The sequence below is a fragment of the Mytilus galloprovincialis genome, chromosome 1 (genome assembly GCF_965363235.1).
Source record: "Mytilus galloprovincialis chromosome 1, xbMytGall1.hap1.1, whole genome shotgun sequence".
NCBI lineage: Eukaryota > Metazoa > Mollusca > Bivalvia > Mytilida > Mytilidae > Mytilus > Mytilus galloprovincialis.
The window spans coordinates 117,245,234-117,267,549 of NC_134838.1; the positions used below are offsets into that span (position 1 = coordinate 117,245,234).

At 33.5% G+C, this 22,316-nt stretch overlaps 1 protein-coding gene across 2 annotated transcripts in view; it reads left to right on the top strand.

The window, feature by feature from the left end:
* Positions 1 to 22,316, top strand: part of LOC143053966 (patched domain-containing protein 3-like) — a 62,625-nt gene that overhangs the window by 14,944 nt on the left and 25,365 nt on the right. The window contains exons 4-13 of one of the 2 annotated variants that reach the window (XM_076226797.1): positions 462 to 581; positions 1,019 to 1,142; positions 1,336 to 1,433; positions 8,108 to 8,228; positions 11,063 to 11,186; positions 11,726 to 11,898; positions 13,299 to 13,547; positions 14,043 to 14,220; positions 14,694 to 14,723; positions 17,303 to 17,467. In XM_076226797.1, the coding sequence (XP_076082912.1) occupies positions 462 to 581; positions 1,019 to 1,142; positions 1,336 to 1,433; positions 8,108 to 8,228; positions 11,063 to 11,186; positions 11,726 to 11,898; positions 13,299 to 13,547; positions 14,043 to 14,220; positions 14,694 to 14,723; positions 17,303 to 17,467 (1,382 nt within the window). The remainder of the gene's footprint in view (positions 1 to 461; positions 582 to 1,018; positions 1,143 to 1,335; positions 1,434 to 8,107; positions 8,229 to 11,062; positions 11,187 to 11,725; positions 11,899 to 13,298; positions 13,548 to 14,042; positions 14,221 to 14,693; positions 14,724 to 17,302; positions 17,468 to 22,316) is intronic. The other variant, XM_076226802.1, reaches the window with a different exon arrangement.

The window sequence follows — 22,316 nt, forward strand, 5'->3', positions numbered from 1 at the left end:
ATAATGCATCTCCATGTTGTTCAAATTGCCCTCAGCTGATGTTGAATACTCAATTGTGATGTCAAGCCGTGTACCTCATGTTTTGTTGGAATTAGATGAATTTAGATTTAAATCATGTCGTTTGTAAAAAAATACAGGAAACAGTCTGCACAGTTAGCCACTTGTACAGTGCCCCAGACTATTAAAATTTCATTCGAACGAGTAAGTTTTTGCAAAACTTTGTTTTGACCAATAAGAAAAATGTTGGAATATTGGTCTTCAGACTAGTAGTTGAAAATGTTTTTGGTGCAGACTGTAAGAAAGCTTTTTGTTAGAATCCAGAGTAGTCACATGGCAATGTGAGGGCATCGAATCAATATAGAAGATTGACATTGTATGTAAATATGTTTTAATACATTTGATTCTCAGGTTTTCTTGTTATTACGAAAAAATCACTAGTAGTTAAATGTTTTTTTTTACAGTGTTGCAGGTCACTGCTACGTAAATAATATTTTAGAGCTTTGGTCATACAACGAAACTGTGATAAATTCTTTGACCTTGGAGGATAAGTACAAGGTTGTCAATCAAAATGTAACTTATAGGTAAGTTTTCTTCATTTGGTTTCATTGTTTTAAAACCATACTCTCAATGTCAAAAACAAGACTAAAAGTTCTAAATGAATAGCAAAAAAAAGGTAATCACTTCAAATATCAAAGGATGGAATAAACCTAAAGTAACTGTTTTATTCCTTACTTAATTATATAAGTCTGTGGTAATTTGATATCAGGTTTAAATAAATCTAACTACTTATTTGCATTACATAATTTGAAGATTCTATCATTTTGAAAATTTTCAGAAAAAAAAGGAATAAATTGAGATTAAACTTTATATATGGAAGTTTTTTACAACCTTGACTGGTTATACAGCCCTTGCAAGGTCGTTTCTTTTTTTGCTGCATTCACTTCACTGTCTAATTATAACTTTAATATTCTAGTAAAAAACTTATTTTATTTGCCATATATATATGTTTTCATTACAGTCCTTTATATCATAAGGAAACAGACATAACAACACTAATAGGTAAAATACGACGTTACAGAGGGGGTACTATCACTGGAGCAGAAAGTGCTGTCATGTTATTCCTGCTGCAAGATAATCTGGAAGTGAGTATTCATTAGATAGTAATCAATAAACAAATAGTAGTAAAGTATTTTCCAAATAAGCTTCTGCAGTTGTCCATTAAAGCTCCTTCATTTTAACAGATAGATAAATTACACAGAAAGAAATATGCATTTGTTTTGATTTTTTAAAGAAAAACTTACACATGTATAATTTTTGTTATTTTTTAAATTTTAGTGGAAGACAGAAGCAATGGAATGGGAATCTGAGATGATTAAGATTGCTAATCAGGGTCACGACCACATCAAACAAATTTATATCTATACAACGAGAAGGTAAGTAATAAAACACTGAACAAATGTCTCTTATTCTTGTTTGGCTTAATTAGTCTGTATGGAAATGATGCATCACATATGTTAACTGAAGCTAAAACTGTCCAGCAGTATTTGGGGAACGATTATCTTAGTTAAAACATATATTTATTCATATTGGATTTGGAAACAAGTTTTACAACTTATATTAATCCCTTTACACTTTGCATGTACAAGTGCTGCCTTGTAGTGGCATTAGCCTGCTCTTTTTCAAAATCTATAAGATATGGCTCTCTCTTAACACAGGTCAGCCATTTATCGTCCCCTTCTGATGGACTATCATCGTTTCCTCAAGACCATACTTACATATGGTGTCAAGGGAGAGCCGATAATTCAGTCCCTAAAATTTTCATTCTGGAATGGGAATCAGACCAGGAACCTTTGTGTTAAGTAGTTGGATGTACTAACCACTACACCACGGCTCTCACGATTATCCTTCTCCACTATCCATCTGTCTCACTTTTGGTTTCAAGAATTTAACTTAATCTTTTTATCTTTCACCTAAGGTTTTAATATTTAATATAATCAGGTTAATAGTACATGAATAGATATAATGTAGTACAAAAAGGTAATAATTATCACCTTGACATTTTATGATATTCTAAACTAAATAAGTATTAAGTTTTAAATGTCTATTATCACTGTCCTTTTATGGGAAAAGACTCCATACAGTTTTAAACATTGTATTATTTTAGTTTTCCAAATAGGTACAGTATATTTCACCAAGGTTATATTATTCAATATAAACAGGTTGAGATATATAGTACAAAAAGGTCACAATTGTCACCTTGACATTTTAATGATATTCTGAACTTTATATAAGTATCAAATTATTTATAACTTACTCTATTATTACTATCCTTTTATGAGAAAAAGCAACATACAATTTTATAAAAAGTAGTTTAATTTCATACAATTGGTAAGTTCAGAAATGTCAAGGAGAGTCTGGTTTATGTGAAAGATGAGTCCTATAAAAGATCTTAAAAGTCAAGTTTAGTAATTGGGGCTTATCAGTGAGACAGATTATAAGAATTTGCATAAAACAATGTTGAACTTCAAAATAAAACGGGAAAACTGATTTTTTAACTGATTAAAAAAATTTGTAAAGTAGCTTAATACAAGAGGCTGTCACAACGACAGCAAACCGGATTTATTAATATTTATTTGTGTCCTGGCAATATCACAAGAACCATCACTGATGAATGGTGAAAGTGAAAATCGTCAATATCAAATTTGACCTCCATTTTGTCATCAGTATCAACATCTTAAAATTTGAAAAGCTTAGATTGAATGGTTCATGAGTAAATGCAACAACGTGAATGGAAACGCCATTTCACAATCTTTCAAGAACCATAACTCCTGAACGGTAAAAGTCAAAATCGTCATTATTGAACTTGACCTCTAATTTGCCATCAGTAACAACATATAAAATTTCAAAAGCTTTTGTTGAATGGTTCATGAGAAAATGCACGGACACGACTGGAAACACCATTTTTTAATCTTTCAAGAACCATAACTCCTGAACGGTAAAAGTCAAAATCGTCATTATTGAACTTGACCTCCATTTTGTCATCAGTAACAACATATTAAAATTTGGGAAGCTTTGGTAAAACAGTTCATGCGTAAATTCACGGACACGACTGGAAACACCATTTTTCAATCTTTCAAGAACCATAACTCCTGAACGGTAAAAGTCAAAATCGTCATTATTGAACTTGACCTCCATTTTGTCATCAGTAACAACATATTAAAATTTGGGAAGCTTAGGTAGAACAGTTCATGCGTAAATGCACGGACACGACTGGAAACTCCATTTTTATACGACCGCAAAATTTGAAAAATTTTTCGTCGTATATTGCTATCACGTTGGCGTTGGCGTCGTCGTCGTCGTCGTCCGAATACTTTTAGTTTTCGCACTCTAACTTTAGTAAAAGTGAATAGAAATCTATGAAATTTTAACATAAGGTTTATGACCACAAAAGCAAGGTTGGGATTGATTTTGGGAGTTTTGGTCCAAACAATTTAGGAATTAGGGGCCAAAAAGGGCCCAAATAAGCATTTTCTTGGTTTTCACACTATAACTTTAGTTAAAGTAAATAGAAATCTATGAAATTTTGACACAAGGTTTATGACCACAAAAGAAAGGTTGGGATTGATTTTGGGAGTTTTGGTTCCAACAGTTTAAGAATTAGGGGCCAAAAAAGGGCCAAAATAAGCATTATTCTTGGTTTTCGCACAATAACTTTAGTATAAGTAAATAGAAATCAATGAAATTTAAACACAAGGTCTATGACCACAAAAGGAAGATTGGGATTGATTTTGGGAGTTGAGGTCCAAACAGTTTAGGAATAAGGGGCCAAAAAGGGGCCCAAATAAGCATTTTTCTTGGTTTTCGCACCATAACTTTAGTATAAGTAAATAGAAATCTATGAAATTTAAACACAAGGTTTATAACCATAAAAGGAAGGTTGGGATGGATTTTGGGAGTTTTGGTCCCAACAGTTTAGGAATAAGGAGCCCAAAGGGTTCAACATTAAACTTTGTTTGATTTAATCAAAAATTGAATAATTGGGGTTCTTTGATATGCTGAATCTAACTGTGTATGTAGATTCTTAATTTTTGGTCCCGTTTTCAAAGTGGTCTACATTAAGGTCCAAAGGGTCCAAAATGAAACTTAGTTTGATTTTAACAAAAATTGAATCCTTGGGGTTCTTTGATATGCTGAATCTAAAAATGTACTTAGATTTTTAATTATTGGCCCAGTTTTCAAGTTGGTCCAAATCGGGGTCCAGAATTAAACTTTGTTTGATTTCATCAAGAATTGAATAATTGGGGTTCTTTGATATGCCAAATCTAACTTTGTATGTAGATTCTTAATTTTTTGTCCCGTTTTCAAATTGGTCTACATTAAAGTCCAAAGGGTCCAAAATTAAACTAAGTTTGATTTTAACAAAAATTTAATTCTTGGGCTTCTTTGATATGCTGAATCTAAACATGTACTTTGATTTTTTATTATGGGCCCAGTTTTCAAGTTGGTCCAAATCAGGATCCAAAATTATTATATTAAGTATTGTGCAATAGCAAGAAATTTTCAATTGCACAGTATTCAGCAATAGCAAGAAATCTTCAATTGCACAGTATTGTGCAATAGCGAGAAATTTTCCATTGCACAGTATTGCGCAATAGCAAGAAATCTTCAATTGCACAGTATTGCGCAATAGCAAGTATTTTCAATTGCACAGTATTGCGCAATAGCAAGAAATATCTAATTGCACAATATTGTGCAATAGCAAGAAATTTTTTAATTGGAGTTATCTTTCTTTGTCCAGAATAGTAGTTGAATCAACTTAAATCATTGTTTTATACAATATACAATGTATATTCACTTTTACTACCAACTGATAAATTAAAACAATCTTTACCATTCAGTGATAACAAGCACTTTTTTTACATTTTAATATTTTATGATGTATTTAAATGAGTAGTTATTGTTGCAAACTCCATTAGAAATTTGAATTGAGATCAGTTTTGGAATAAGGGAAAGGGGGATGTGAAAAATATATTCAACAGCATAGTGAATTGCTCAAAGGCAAAACAAAAATTTTAAGTTCATTAGAACACATTCATTCTGTGTCAGAAACCTATGCTGTGTCAACTATTTAATCACAATCCAAATTTAGAGTTGAATCCAGCTTGAATGTTGTTCCCATACTTGCCCCAACCGTTCAGGGTTCAACCTCTGCGGTCGTATAAAGCTGCGCCCTGCGGAGCATCTTTTTCAATCTTTCAAGAACCATAACTCCTGAACGGTAAAAGTCAAAATCGCAATTATTGAACTTGACCTCACTTTTGTCATCAATAACAACATATTAAAATTTGGGAAGCTTAGGTAGAACAGTTCATGCGTAAATGCACGGACATGACTGGAAACTCCATTTTTGTCGAGCCTGCAACTTTTGTTGCAGAAAGCTCGACATAGGGATAGTGATCCGGTGGCGGCTACGTCGGCGGCAACGGCGGCGGCTACGGCGGCGGCGTTAGCTCACTTCTTAAAAGCTTTATATTTTAGAAGGTGGAAAACCTGGATGCTTCATACTTTGTATATAGATGCTTCATGTTACGAAGTTTCCGTCAGTCACATGTCCAATGTCCTTGACCTCATTTTCATGGTTCAGTGACCACTTGAAAAAAAAGTTCAAATTTTTTGTAATGTTGAATTCTCTCTTATTATAAGTAATAGGATAACTATATTTGATGTGTGCGTACCTTGCAAGGTCCTCATGCCCGTCAGACAGTTTTCACTTGACCTCGACCTCATTTCATGGATCGGTGAACAAGGTTAAGTTTTGGTGGTCAAGTCCATATCTCAGATACTATAAGCAATAGGGCTAGTATATTCGGTGTATGGAAGGACTGTAAGGTGTACATGTCCAACTGGCAGGTGTCATCTGACCTTGACCTCATTTTCATGGTTCAGTGGTTATAGTTAAATTTTTGTGTTTTGGTCTGTTTTTCTCATACCATATGCAATAGGTCTACTATATTTGTTGTATGGAATGATTGTTAAGTGTACATGTCTAGCGGGCAGATGTCATGTGACCTTGACCTCATTTTCATGGTTCAGTGGTCAAAGTTAAGTTTTTGAGTTTTGGTCTTTTTATCTAATGCTATATGCCATAGGTCAACTATATTTGGTGTATGGAAATATTTTATGATCTTTATGTCAGTCGAGCAGGTTTTATTTAACCGTGACCTCATTTTCACGGTTCATTGCACAGTGTTTTTGTGTTTTGGTCTATTTTTCTTAAACTATAAGTAATGTGTCAACTATATATGTTGTATCCAAGCATTGTTAGCTGTACCTGTCTGCCTGGCATGGTTCATCTGACCTGGACCTCTTTTTCAAGGTTCATTGGTCTTTGTTTAGTTATCTTGGTTAATGTAAAGTTTATGTGACAGTTGTAATAAAGCTTAGCTTTATACTTAAGACTATCAACATAATATCAATGATTAGTATAGAAGGCGAGACATTTCAGCGTGTGCACTCTTGTTCAATCTTTCAAGAACCATAACTCCTGAATGGTAAAAGTCAAAATCTCCATTATTGAACTTGACCTTCATTTAGTTGTCAGTAACAACATATTAAAATTTTAAAAGCTTTGATTGAACGGTTCATGAGTTAATGCACGGACAACATTTGATTCCCACCCGCCCGCCCGCCCGCCGTACATCCCCAAATCAATAACCGACATTTTTGTCACAAAAATCCGGTTAAAAATTGAGTCTTGATTAAATAGTTACAACCTTCCCTTCCAGTATCAATCACTCAAAGAAGGGGAGTTTGTGCCATTATTCCTCTCCTCAAATAGGGGAGTTATATCGTTTATTGTTGTTTACCCTCTAATTTGCTTCCTACTTTTACTGTGAATGATTGTCCCTATCTTATTGAAATATCCCACATCTTTCTTTATTATACCTCACGCAACAGGTTGCAGAGGGTATAATGTTTTTGACCCGTCCGTCCAGACGTCTGTCCGTCAGTCTGTCAATCCGTCCGTTAGTCCTGTTTCTTGTCATCGCAACTCCTCTCAAACCACACAACAGAATTTCACAAAATTTTTTTTTTTTAGATAATAAGGACATACTATGTAGCTGTGCATATCGACAGGAAATTACGATTCAATTTTTTTTCTAGGAGTAACGCCCCTTTGAACTTATTTACATTAATGTACTACTGCAACAGTTTGTCATTGCAATTCATTCATCTCAGACCACTCAACAGAATTTCATGAAACCTTTTCAGATAATAAGGACTTAGTTTGTAGCTGTGCATATGGACAGGAAATTACCATTCAATTTTTTTCTAGGAGTTATGCCCCTTTGAACTTATTTACTTTAATGTACTACTGCAACAGTTTGTCATCGCAACTCCTCTGAAACTACACAGCAGAATTTCCTGAAACCTTTTAAGATAATAAGGACATACTATGAAGTTGTGCATATCGACAGGAAATTACGATTCAATTTTTTTTTAGGAGTTACACCCCTATGAACTTATTTGCTTTAAGGTACTACTTCAACAGTTTGTCATCTCAACTTCTTTGAAACCACACAACAGAATTTTATGAAATTTTGTAGATATTAAGGACATACTCAAAGGGGCGTAACTCTTAAAAAAAAATTGAATCGTAATTTCCTGTCGATATGCACATCGACAGGAAATTACGATTCAATTTTTTTTTAAGAGTTACGCCCCTTTGAACTTATTTGCTTCAATGTACTTCTGCAACTGTTTGTCATCTCAACTTCTCTGAAACCACACAACAGATTTTCAGGAATTTTTGTAGATAATAAGGACATACTATGTAGATGTGCATATTGACGGGAAATTATGATACATTTTTTTTCCTACACTTATTTAATTTCTCCAATGAAAATGTGGGGACTTGGGGTATGTGAGCACGCTCACTAAGGTTCTTTAATTCATATTCAGACAGGTACTTTGCTGTATACACTATTTTTCAGTTTTGTCACAGTTGTTCTGTTATAGTGCTGTAACCAGATACTAACAATAAATTCTGCAGATTATGTAAAATATGTGCATTTCAAAAAAATATATTTCCATATTTTGTTTTCAGTTTTGATGACGAAGGTTATGGTGCTGTAAACAGTGATACCAAGTTACTTTCGGCAGGGTTTTCTATTGTATTTATTTATGTTATACTGACGCTAGGGAGATTCAATCTTCTTGAACAAAAGGTTTGTATTTACATATCAGGATTGTCATGTCTACTGTAAATTACAGTGTAATTATCAATTATCATTCTTGCTCTTCCTCTCATGTTTTATTCTGATTTGATCTTATTACTGTTTTTTTCTGAGGTTTTATATTTATATTAATGTGGTACTAAGGAGGTAATTTATTAGCGCTTCAGTGTAGGAAAAGTCATGTTTTTAAGAAACAAGTGTTTTTTTTTTTTATCCCATGATTTTTCTCTTAATTTGAGTGATACCACAATGTTATTTAGTTCTAGAATTATTCCAAGGTCTACATGACCATCACAGTCAGTTAGTTCATGAATAATTATACACTGATTAGAACTATTTCTTCGTATTGTCTTGTTCATCATCAATGTAAAATTAACAAGATTGGTGTTACTTATTGAATCAGATTAAGGCTACATTGCTATTCCCTGTGTTGTAGGCCGTACTATGACCTATAATTGTTTACTTTTACACATTGTGACTTGGATGGAGAGTTATCCCATTGGCACTCATACCCCATCTTCTAATTTCTATTTTAAAACATTTAATATGTATATGATATGTAGCATCTTGTATGATAAAGTCAATAAGTATTATATATACCATGCTATTTAAGAGTTAACATGATATTTAAACGAAGAATCCGCAGGATGAGTTCGTTTAAATATGTTAATGAGTATGGCGTGGTGATACATATGTTTCGTAACATCATTCAAAAGTGGCCCGGTGATTTTTTATCCAATAAAAAACCAGTGGGAGAGTGTCGTTCTAGCTTGCTGCTGGGTGCGCACTAGAAAATGGATCCAAATTGGAATACGGCACAACAGACATGACAAAAAAGTGACTTTCTGAATTGAGTGATGCAGGCTCCTCTAAGGCACATACCATTTGATTTTTTTGGGGTCTGGGAATTTTCGTTGAAATTTATATGAAGTCAGTGACGGAATTCCAAGAAAGTAGAAATCCTATTTGTAAAACAAACAAAATCCTTGTCCTCGTGCATTCACTTAACTGTCAATCAGGCGTATCAAAGAGGGGGGTTTTAATCATGGTTTAACTTTTCAGATTAAACAATAGTCCATGCTCCGCCTATCTGCATGAAGTTGCAAGGGCAAAGTACGTCATGATTCTTTTTAATGGAATAACATATCATTCTTTATATTAAACCATGGTTTTTCAAAAACCAAACTATGAAGCAGATTATCACATAAAAGCTTCAAAGGGAAAATGTCGTATTATGTTACAACAATAGTTAGATCACCTAAAAACTTAAAGGAAATGTACTAGCAGATTAGACTTGCTAAAATTCCCTTTCTTTTATTCTTTCTTACTAATTTATATGTTTACTCATAAATGCCAGTCTACTGATTGCCCTTGGAGAATCCTGCAGATGTCAGTATAATGGTATTCTCCTAGTTATAGCAGTAAAATTGTTAAAGGGGCAAAATTAAAAAAAAAAACATAATTAGGAAGGGACATGTAGCAAGTCTACTAGCAGATCAAAAGCCTGAAATGTTTGATTGCACATGGTACATATAGATAATATGCAGATGTTTTTGGATAGCCTAAGGTCCTTTGAAACACGTTGATCTGTAATGATAGACTTAATTGTTTCTAACAGATCTTGGAAATACATTGACAGCTAGGATATGTATCACCTTTTAAAAGTACATTTAAAAGGACATAATATTATAAGTGAAAAGTACTTATAAGAGTACAAAATGTAGTACACTGTTCTTAAGACCATAATTAAGTACCTAGTTGTCATTAAGTATTAAACTTACTAATATATTAACCGTGTGAGGATGAAGTCACCCATCACAGGACTAAAACTGAAAAATCTAAAAAGTACTAATAACATCAAGTTACCTGTCTAATGAGGAATAGAGAAATGTGTGGGGTATATTACAATGAGATAAAAATACTATCAAATTTTATATTTACATTACCTATTCTGTTGCAATTTTATCAAAAATAATAAAATCAAAACAAACATTCATTACTGAATTTACAGTAAGTAAAAGATAGTAAAAGACACAATGAAATTAATGCATTGTATATCCAATAGGTTTTATTGACTTGAGCATCTTTGCTGTTTTCTCCATTACATGTGTAACATGCTGATAATCTGTGACAAGCTGCATGAACATATAATGTCTTATGCCAAAAATGTAATTGTCCTTGATAGATTTTCTCATATGATATACAAAACTAACTGCATGACCTATGCATCATAATTATGTCATTCAAAATAAAACATGTAGTTGATCATTTACAATAGTAGCTTGGACTGCGGGGGAGGGTAGGGTTCTGCTCTAATAGTAAACTAGCAAACCTTATATATTACAAATGTTTCTTTGTTAAACCTTAAAGACAGATTTCCACTATATTAGCTGAATGATTGGAAGGTGATTGGTGATCACTGGTAATGCTACCTAAGTCCATTATGTTGCAGCCATCATTTACATTTGTTATTTATCTGTAAATTTACATTATTTCTGAATTTGGTTTTTCCAGCATAGTTTCTTTAGGTTAATTTCATATTTGTGGTGAACATTAACAAAACAAGACACCTAAAATTTTTGTTTTCATTCTGATGTGAAGACTGTTATTATTTACTTATTCAAACAAAAAATACAGACCAATATTGATAATGTTAGACCCTATTGCAGACCTGTATGTTTGTAAGAAAAACCTTAAAATTGTATACATATTATAACAAGCATGTATATTGTAATGTTAAATTCTATCAGACTTTGTCAGTATGGCAAGTAGTATATTTTCTGTTTCTTTTTCATACTATATTTTAGTTAAAACTCTTGTTCTAGTTGTACTTGTCTTTAGCTGGACTTTTAGTAGTTGGACTATCTATTATGTTTGCATATGGACTTGCCATGGCCTGTGGTGTAATTTATGGACCAGTTCATGCTTTGATGCCATTTCTTTTACTGGGTGAGTACATGTAAAGACTATTGTTTATATGTCTAAAATATATGTCTACTAATATACTGAGATACCTACCAATACTATTTTTCTCCTTTGCAAAAAGTGTTTCAGATTTAAGTTTTGACTCTGAAGTCCAGAGGACTACCTTTGGATATATAAGTTATATCATTTAAAACTTTGAACTGTCACTGTCTTGTACAAAATGCATCTAATTTAGACAAAAGATGTATAAAATAAAACGGAAATTAAACTCAAGTCTATAATATTCATAAAAAGTATAATAAAATTACTAAACGACAAGTCAAATTCAAAAGGGGGAAACACATGAAAACTGGCATAATCAAACACTATCAAACAACAGAACAATTAATTAAATACTGACATATTCCTGGCTTGGTACAGGTATTTTTTCCAAAGAAAAGGAGAGGTAAACCTGGTTTTATAGCTGGCAAAATTTCCTACTTGTACAGTAAAGTTCTGAACAGAAGTTTGAGGTAGATTATTTGAGCTATTGAAATAAATGGAATGTTATAAATTATTTGTAGGTATTGGTGTGGATGATATGTTTGTTATTGTGGAGGCCTGGAAAAACCTAACTTATGTGGAACAGAAGCTTCCATTGGTCCAAAGAATGGCCTTGACCTTGAAACGAGCTGGTGTATCTGTAACAGTAACATCAGTAACAGATGTTGTGGCTTTTGCTGTAGGAGCTTCTACAGTATGTACAGCATGTTTACCTGAAATTTTTAAGTTTAAAGTGTGTATTAATTAATTGCAATTTATGCAACTGACGATAATGCATAATATAAAGATAAGGAGATGTGGTATAATTGCCAATTAAACAGCTTATCACCTAAGACCAAAGGACATGGATGTGAACAACCAAGATCGCAATATGCCCTTTAACTCTGAACAAATATCAAACCATGTTGTAAGGTACAAAAGGCCCAAATATGATAAAATGTTAAACAATTCAAAAGCAAAAAAACTAATAGTCTGATTGACTTCCTACAGGTTCCTGGCTTTGGACAAGCACATACTAAGACTGAGTTAAACATAATTGTGAGTTCTCAACTCTCCTTACCTGTGTTGTAAAAATACAATGATAGATCAAACTTTAAAAACAGTAGAAAAGAGCTTTATTCATCCAATCAAAATGCATAAACCTTTACTTGACCATTGATGATTTCCATTTAATCAAATAATCATTGATCAGATATGTATCCCACCTGGTTCTTTGTGTAACAAAGCTGTATACAAAACAGTACAGCAAATGGAAATTTTAAAAAATAAATAAGTCCATTTTTGTCGAGCCTTCGACTTTAGTCGAAAAAGCGAGACTAAGCGATCCTACATTCCGCGTCCACAAATATTCACTCTGTGGTTAAAGTTTTTGAAATTTTAATAACTTTCTTACACTATACTGGATTTCTACCAAACTTGGACAGAAGCTTGTTAATGATCATAAGAATGTATCCAGAAGTAAATTTTGTAAAAATGAAATTCCATTTTTTCCGTATTTTACTTATAAATGGACTTAGTTTTTCTACGAGGAAACATTACATTCACTCTGTGGTTAAAGTTTTTAAAATTTAAATAACTTTCATAAACTATCCTTGATTTGTACCAAACTTGGACAAAAGCTTGTTTCTGATCATAAGATATTATTCAGAAGTAAATTTTGAAAAAAAATTCCACTTTTTCCGTATTTTACTTATAAATGGACTTATCGGGCCTTTTATAGCTGACTCTGCGGTATGGGCTTTGCTCATTGTTGAAGGCCGTACGGTGACCTATAGTTGTTAATGTCTGTGTCATTTTGGTCTTTTGTGGATAGTTGTCTCATTGGCAATAATACCACATCTTCTTTTTTATATTAGTTTTTCTTCCCGTTAACATTACATACAGTCTGCAGTTAAAGTTTATAAAACATTCATTAGATTCATAAACTATCCTGGATTTTTACCAAACTTGGAAGCTTCTTTCAATCAAAAGGCAGTATCGAGAGGGAAATTTTTATTGATGTTTTTCCTCATTTTTGTTGAGTCTGCGATTAACAGCAAAAGTAGGCGAGACGCTGGGTTCAGCGGAATGCTTACAAATTTTTATTGTTTATAGGTAATACCAGGACTAAGTGGATTTTGTATCTATGCAGCATTAGGAATCTTTGCCTTATTCCTCTTACAATCAACATTCTTTGTGGCATGCTTGACTTTAGACCAGATGAGAGTAGAAGCCAGAAGGAACGCCATTATATGTTGTTATGTACATAAAGATTACGAGATCAACGAATGTAGTAAACGAGATTATGGTCAGATGTTCTTCAAGCATTATTATGGTCCATTTTTGATGAAATTACCTGTTAAAGTAAGTCACTATTGTTGAGTGTTATTCAGCAAATCAATCTCAACAAGTTTCCTTCATTTATTATTATGTTGATTTTTTGCAATTACTTATAAAACTGTCGGTTATTCTTCAGTCACCAGTCTGAATGTTTAATTTTACCATTATTATGGTCCTATATTTAAGATATTACCTGACATAGATTCTCAAGCACATTATATTAGCATACATTCAATATCTAATGCCTGTCATAAGCCTAATTTCAATTTCAAATGCCTGTTATTAGGATACATTCAATTTCAACTGCCTGTTATTTGCATACATCAATATAAAACACCTGTCATTAGCATTTATTTAATACTTAATGTTTGCCATCCAATATAAACAATTGATACATGATGGCATTCACAAACAAACTGCAGTCATTGGATATTCCTATTGAAAACTGTCATGTTTTCTATCATATTGGAATAAAGCTTTTAATGACCATTGCTTTAAATAATGTTGCTTTTCTTTCAGATTATTGTTATGCTCATCACAGCTTTAATTGTTGGTGTTAATCTCTATGGTTTTATAAATTTACGACAAAATTTTGATTTGACAATGTATATACCATCTGATTCCTATGCACACAAATATTCCAAAGCTAAAGAAGCATACTTTCCATATGCTGGCATCAATTCTGCTGTATATTGTCGTAAGTATCTTTGAGAAGTTTGTTAAACTAAACATATAAAGGGCATGACAGAATACCTCTCATCTTGATGTTGTTTTATATATCTTAATGTTATGGGGGTTTTTCCTATAAAAAACATGGTCTTTGCCATTTTTATATATGAAGAAATTTGCCCTCCATTGGTGGGGAACAGAATTGTCAAAATTACTTCATATATATTGTTGTACTAACTTTTTTGGTCAAATCATTTTGGTGTTCCCTTTAGAAAAACTTGCTTCATTATAAATGTAGTTATTCTCTTGCAACTCAAATGAAATTTAACACATGACATAAAAATTATTTCCTCAACAGATAATCCCCAAATGCTGCATGCTTTGTCACTTTTCAATAGAAGCTTAACAATTGGAGATTATGATTTATGAATTGAAATATTAAAAAAAAAATCATGTTTCCATTCTCTATTGATTATAAAGAATATAATATGATTATTGTAGGTTGTATAAATCCTAATGTAGGTTTTCTAGGTATGTGATGATAATAAATACTAGTACTATTTGCTTTGAAAAGATTTGATACACTGTAGCATGTAGAGAATGTTTCACTAAATCTTTTATTTTTCTACCAAGATAGGGAGAGGATACTCACTTTACCACAACAACCTTTTAGCTTTTAGACTTTTTGGTATGATTTATCTTTGCTGCTGAATTGATGTTATTTTGAAAATCAGCTGTTTTGTTCTCCCTTTTAAACTTTCTTTTAGCCTGCTCTGAAACCACCATGTTTTCTTGATAATTTATTTTACTAAGGCAAAACACCATTTCTATCCTCTGCTTTGTTTGAGACTTATTGATTATCGTTGATCATCTCAACGAGATTGATTTTCTCGCTTGAGCCAGTATGGCGAAAGCGAGAAAAGCAATCGAGTTGAGATGACCAATAATAATCTATTTATCGCTATTTTTCTTATGAGGACGTTGTCAATTTCATGTCAACTTCATTAGCAACGCTAAGTGCCTCCTTAGTTTCTAGCAATAATTTTCCATCTCAAGCAAGAAGCATGATATGAAAAATTATGACAAAAAAAAAGATCAAAGGAAAAATGCACAAAATAGCAATAAAAGGCATTTACAGTACTGACTAGTATTTCTAAATACATATATATTGACTGGTACCTTTTATGACAAAATAGACTTTTCTTCTTACAAAACACAACATATTAAGAACTATAACAGGATGGCACATATTGAATTTTCCCAGACTTTCTGTACCGGGTGTTGTTTGGTAGACTAGGAGTAGGATCTGATTTTTATTTGTGTTTGGGCTTTCATATTGCCATGCTGAAAGTGTGGCTAAAAACAAGTTATGTAACATGTTTCAAATGAGAAGGTGGAGTTTTTACCTAAGCTAATATATGGTTTATCTGTTAATCAATATTTAAGTTTGAATACTTTTCTTGAACATAACTGATATTTTCATGAAGACTTGTTAACGAGATTTAAGTACTTTATTTTAAAAGACATGCTTTTTACTAACTGAATCTGAGTATGGCTGTTATGTGTTACTACCATTATAAACTGGAATATTTTCACACTGCTATTTACTAATCAAATGTCTGAGTTATTTGGAAATGGTTTTTTCTTCATAACTGCTAAAACGTCTAGATGATGAAGCTTAATTGAAGTTGTTTAATCTTGTAAGCATCAATCGTTATTATGGTGTTCTAGTGCAGACCAGACTTCTGAATAGGAAAGCATTTGCTTTCATTTTTTCAAATATACTGGCATTTATAAAGATACAGGTTCATAACCTAAAACATGCAAACAAAGTTGTCTATATTATTACCATACTGGTTTGTTTATGAACTGATAACTTTTGGATGATTTGACCATTGATGTTTGATCTATTAGGCAACCCACATGTCTGTATTAAAATCATCATCAACCTCAAACCAAAATATTTACCCTCAAACCAAAACATTTTCCTACAAGGTAAAACTTAGGGGTTTAGAAATCTTATTTTATAATATTTATTTTCCGTTTAAAGGAAAAATTTACAGTGTCAGCGGCATAGACCCTCCACTCTAGTGAAAGTCTATCTTTTCCTCAACCAAAATTAAAATATTTTTCTGCCTTAATTTTTATTAACTTGATGTGAAGATAATTTGGTGTTGGAAACCTTAATACTGTTGACCTATGTCTTGATGGTCCTTACTATTTTTTATTCAGAACTTATGAGTAATATAAAATGCTAAAAGTATAAATGAGTTTTGCACAAATGTTTTGGCAAGTGGAGATAATTGCACTGATTATTTACTGTATTATGGCAGAGGGAGATAATTTAACTGAATATTACTGTCTTTTGGCAAAGGGAGATAACTTAACTGAATGTTACTGTATTTTGGCAAGTGGAGATAACTTAACTGAAAATAACTGTAGTTTGGCAAAGGGAGATAACTTAACTGAAAATAACTGTAGTTTGGCAAAGGGAGATAATTTAACTGAATATGACTGTCTTTTGGCAAAGGGAGATAACTTAACTAAATGTTACTGTATTTTGGCAAGTGGAGATAACTTAACTGAAAATAACTAGTTTGGCAAAGGGAGATAACTTAACTGAAAATAACTGTAGTTTGGCAAAGGGAGATAATTTAACTGAATATTACTGTCTTTTGGCAAAGGGAGATAACTTAACTGAATGTTACTGTATTTTGGCAAGTGGAGATAACTTAACTGAATTTTATTGAAAAGCTTTCAAACTTATTATTGCATGAAATATTTATAAAAAATCTGTAACTGTTATCCCATTTTTTTTATTTCCACTGATTTTTACAAATTGAGAAAATGAGAAAATTATGATCTCCCAGCATATGCAAGCTTTACAGTAAACAATTCTCCAAATGTGTTCACACTGAGAGGTACACAGATTCAATGTATGTAAGATTTATAACTTTTGAACTTAATATATCTCTCCAAAATGAAAGTATTGTTAATGCATATAGCTAAGCAGTATCCATTTTTTTTACAATTATATTATAAGAAGAAAAATCTATATAACATGGATTTAAGTATCTATGTACTTTTAAAGTTCTTTTTTCATGTTTTAGGTGGTATAAATTATAAAAAGGATATGAGGTCATTTGAAGAAATGATACAGAAACTAAAGAATAGTACTCATGTTCAAAATGGTACAGTAGTCAACTGGTATGAACCATTCCACTATTGGCTTGTCACAACGAATAAAGTGGATATTAGATACCGCATAGGTGCAGGTTAGTATGAACCATTCCATTACTGGCTTGTCACAACGAATAAAGTGGATATCAGATACCGCATAGGTTCAGGTTAGTATGAACCATTCCACTATTGGCTTGTCACAAAGAATAAAGTAGATATCAGATACCTCATAGGTGCAGGTTAGTATAAACCATTCCACTATTGGCTTGTCACAAAGAATAAAGTGGATATCAGATACCTCATAGGTTCAGGTTAGTATCAGACATTCCACTATTGGCTTGTCACAACGAATAAAGTGGATATCAGATATCTCATAGGTTCAGGTTAGTATGAACCATTCCATTACTGGCTTGTCACAACAAATAAAGTGGATATCAGATACCGCATAGGTTCAGGTTAGTATCAAACATTCCACTATTGGCTTGTCACAACGAATAAAGTGGATATCAGATATCTCATAGGTGCAGGTTAGTATGAACCATTCCATTACTGGCTTGTCACAACGAATAAAGTAGATATCAGATACCGCATAGGTTCAGGTTAGTATCAAGCATTCCACTATTGGCTTGTCACATAGAATAAGGTAGATATCAGATACTTCATAGGTTCAGGTTAGTATGAACCATTCCACTATTGGCTTGTCACAACAAATAAAGTGGATATCCGATACCTCACAGGTGCAGGTTAGTATGAACCATTCCACTATTGGCTTGTCACAACAAATAAAGTGGATATCCGATACCTTATAGGTGCAGGTTAGTATCAAACATTCCACTATTGGCTTGTCACAACGAATAAAGTGGATATCAGATACCTCATAGGTTCAGGTTAGTATCAAACATTCCACTATTGGCTTGTCACAAAGAATAAAGTAGATATCAGATACCTCATAGGTTCAGGTTAGTATCAAACATTCCACTAATGGCTTGTCAAAACGAATAAAGTTGATATCAGATACCTCATAGGTGCAGGTTAGTATGAACCATTCCACTATTGGCTTGTCACAATGAATAAAGTGGATATCAGATATCTCACAGGTGCAGGTTAGTATGAACCATTCCACTATTGGCTTGTCAAAACGAATAAAGTTGATATCAGATACCTCATAGGTGCAGGTTAGTATGAACCATTCCACTATTGGCTTGTCACAATGAATAAAGTGGATATCAGATATCTCACAGGTGCAGGTTAGTATGAACCATTCCACTATTGGCTTGTCACAACGAATAAAGTGGGTATCAGATACCGCATAGGTTCAGGTTAGTATGAACCATTCCACTATTGGCTTGTCACAAAGAATAAAGTAGATATCAGATACCTCATAGGTGCAGGTTAGTATGAACCATTCCACTATTGGCTTGTCACAACGAATTAAGTGGATATCAGATACCTCATAGGTTCAGGTTAGTATCAAACATTCCACTTTTGGCTTGTCACAACGAATAAAGTGGATATCAGATATCTCATAGGTGCAGGTTAGTATGAACCATTCCATTACTGGCTTGTCACAACGAATAAAGTGGATATCAGATACCTCATAGGTTCAGGTTAGTATCAAACATTCCACTATTGGCTTGTCACAACGAATAAAGTGGATATCAGATACCTTATAGGTGCAGGTTAGTATGAACCATTCCATTACTGGCTTGTCACAAGGAATAAAGTGGATATCAGATACCGCATAGGTTCAGGTTAGTATCAACCATTCCACTATTGGCTTGTCACAAAGAATAAAGTGGATATCAGATACCTTATAGGTGCAGGTTAGTATGAACCATTCCATTACTAGCTTGTCACAACGAATAAAGTGGATATCAGATACCGCATAGGTTCAGGTTAGTATCAAGCATTCCACTATTGGCTTGTCACAAAGAATAAAGTAGATATCAGATACCTCATAGGTTCAGGTTAGTATGAACCATTCCCATATTGGCTTGTCACAACGAATAAAGTGGATATCAGATACCTCATAGGTTCAGGTTAGTATGAACCATTCCACTATTGGCTTGTCACGATAAATAAAGTGGATATCAGATACCTCATAGGTTCAGGTTAGTATTAACCATTCCACTATTGGCTTGTCACAACAAATAAAGTGGATATCAGATACCTCATAGGTGCAGGTTAGTATGAACCATTCCACTTTTGGCTTGTCACAACGAATGAAGTGGATATCAGATACCGCATAGGTTCAGGTTAGTATGAACCATTCCACTATTGGCTTGTCACAAAGAATAAAGTAGATATCAGATACCTCATAGGTTCAGGTTAGTATCAAACATTCCATATTGGCTTGTCAAAACGAATAAAGTGGATATCAGATACCTCATAGGTGCAGGTTAGTATGAACCATTCCACTTTTGGCTTGTCACAACGAATAAAGTGGATATCAGATACCGCATAGGTTCAGGTTAGTATGAACCATTCCACTATTGGCTTGTCACAACGAATAAAGTGGATATCAGATACCTCATAGGTTCAGGTTAGTATCAAACATTCCGCTATTGGCTTGTCACAACGAATAAAGTAGATATCAGATACCTCATAGGTTCAGGTTAGTATGAACCATTCCACTATTGGCTTGTCACAACAAATAAAGTTGATATCAGATACCTTATAGGTGCAGGTTAGTATGAACCATTCCATTACTGGCTTGTCACAACGAATAAAGTGGATATCAGATACTGCATAGGTTCAGGTTAGTATCAACCATTCCACTATTGGCTTGTCACAAAGAATAAAGTGGATATCAGATACCTTATAGGTGCAGGTTAGTATGAACCATTCCATTACTGGCTTGTCACAACGAATAAAGTGGATATCAGATACCGCATAGGTTCAGGTTAGTATCAAGCATTCCACTATTGGCTTGTCACAAAGAATAAAGTAGATATCAGATACCTTATAGGTGCAGGTTAGTATGAACCATTCCATTACTGGCTTGTCACAACGAAGAAAGTAGATATCAGATATCTCATAGGTTCAGGTTAGTATGAACCATTCCACTATTGGCTTGTCACAACGAATAAAGTGGATATCAGATACCTCATAGGTTCAGGTTAGTATGAACCATTCCACTATTGGCTTGTCACGATAAATAAAGTGGATATCAGATACCTCATAGGTTCAGGTTAGTATCAAACATTCCACTATTGGCTTGTCACAAAGAATAAAGTAGATATCAGATACCTCATAGGTTCAGGTTAGTATGAACCATTCCACTATTGGCTTGTCACAAAGAATAAAGTAGATATCAGATACCTCATAGGTTCAGGTTAGTATCAAACATTCCACTATTGGCTTGTCACAAAGAATAAAGTAGATATCAAATACCTCATAGGTTCAGGTTAGTATCAAACATTCCACTATTGGCTTGTCACAACAAATAAAGTGGATATCAGATACCTCACAGGTGCAGGTTAGTATGAACCATTCCACTATTGGCTTGTCACAACAAATAAAGTGGATATCAGATACCTTATAGGTGCAGGTTAGTATCAACCATTCCACTATTGGCTTGTCACAACAAATAAAGTGGATATCAGATACCTTATAGGTGCAGGTTAGTATGAACCATGCCACAAATGGCTTGTCACAGCGAATAAAGTGGATATCAGATACCGCATAGGTTCAGGTTAGTATCAAACATTCCACTATTGGCTTGTCACAACGAATTGAAGTGGATATCAAATACCTCATAGGTTCAGGTTAGTATGATCCATTCCACTATTGGCTTGTCACGATAAATAAAGTGATATCAGATACCTCATAGGTGCAGGTTAGCATGAACCATTCCACTATTGGCTTGTCACAATGAATAAAGTGGATATCAGATACCTCATGGGTGCAGGTTAGTATGAAACATTTAACTAAAGGAGGGAGAATGGATATCTGATATCTCATACGTGCAGGCTAGTATCAAACATTTAATTACAGAGGGGAGAATGGATATCACATATCTCATAGGTTCAGGTCAGTGTTAAACATTCATGTACAGGGGACAATGGATATCTGATATCTCATAAGTGTAAGTCAGTATCAAAACATTCAACTACAGGGGGAAATTGATATCTGATATCTCATAGTTGGAGGTCAGTATTTAGGACTTTAACTTGCCATAACAGAGCTGTGAGTATATGTACTAGGTATATCAGAGAAATATATGTTTTGAAATTCCATGGTATCTTGTTCTATGTTGCACTGCATATTATAAAGATAGGGTGAAATCGGCTTTGTGTACTTGTAAATATGTTCCTTGCATCTTAAACAAGATTGGAACAAAGGATAGCATTAGGTTGGAACAAAGGATAGCATTAGGTTGGAACAAAGGATAGCATTAGGTTGGAACAAAGGATAGCATTAGATTGGAACAAAGGCCGAATTAGATTGAAACAAAGGATAAAATTAGATTGGAACGAAGTATAGCATTAGATTGGAACAAAGGATAACATTAGGTTGGAACAAAGGGAAGCAAGTCATTTCATACCCTGACCATTTCGTACCTCTGCCATTCTGTACCCAAATCTGTCATTTTGTACCCAACATTTACCATTTTGTACCTGTGATAATATCCATTTCGTTCCCAATGGGCCAAATGCATCTACCATTTCATACCTCATGGACTTAATACATGTAAGCTATTTCGTATCATATTTTTGTATAGTTTTTAATGATTTTAATGTTGTTTTTTAAGCCCCACCTACGGTAGTAGAGGGGCATTATGTTTTCTGGTCTATGGGTCCGTTCGTCCGTCTGTTCGTTCGTCCCGCTTCAGGTTAAAGTTTTTGGTCAAGGTAGTTTTTGATGAAGTTGAAGTCCAATCAACTTGTTCCACCGAACATGAAAAATGATAGTGCCAGTGGGACATCGTGTTCTTGGGACACA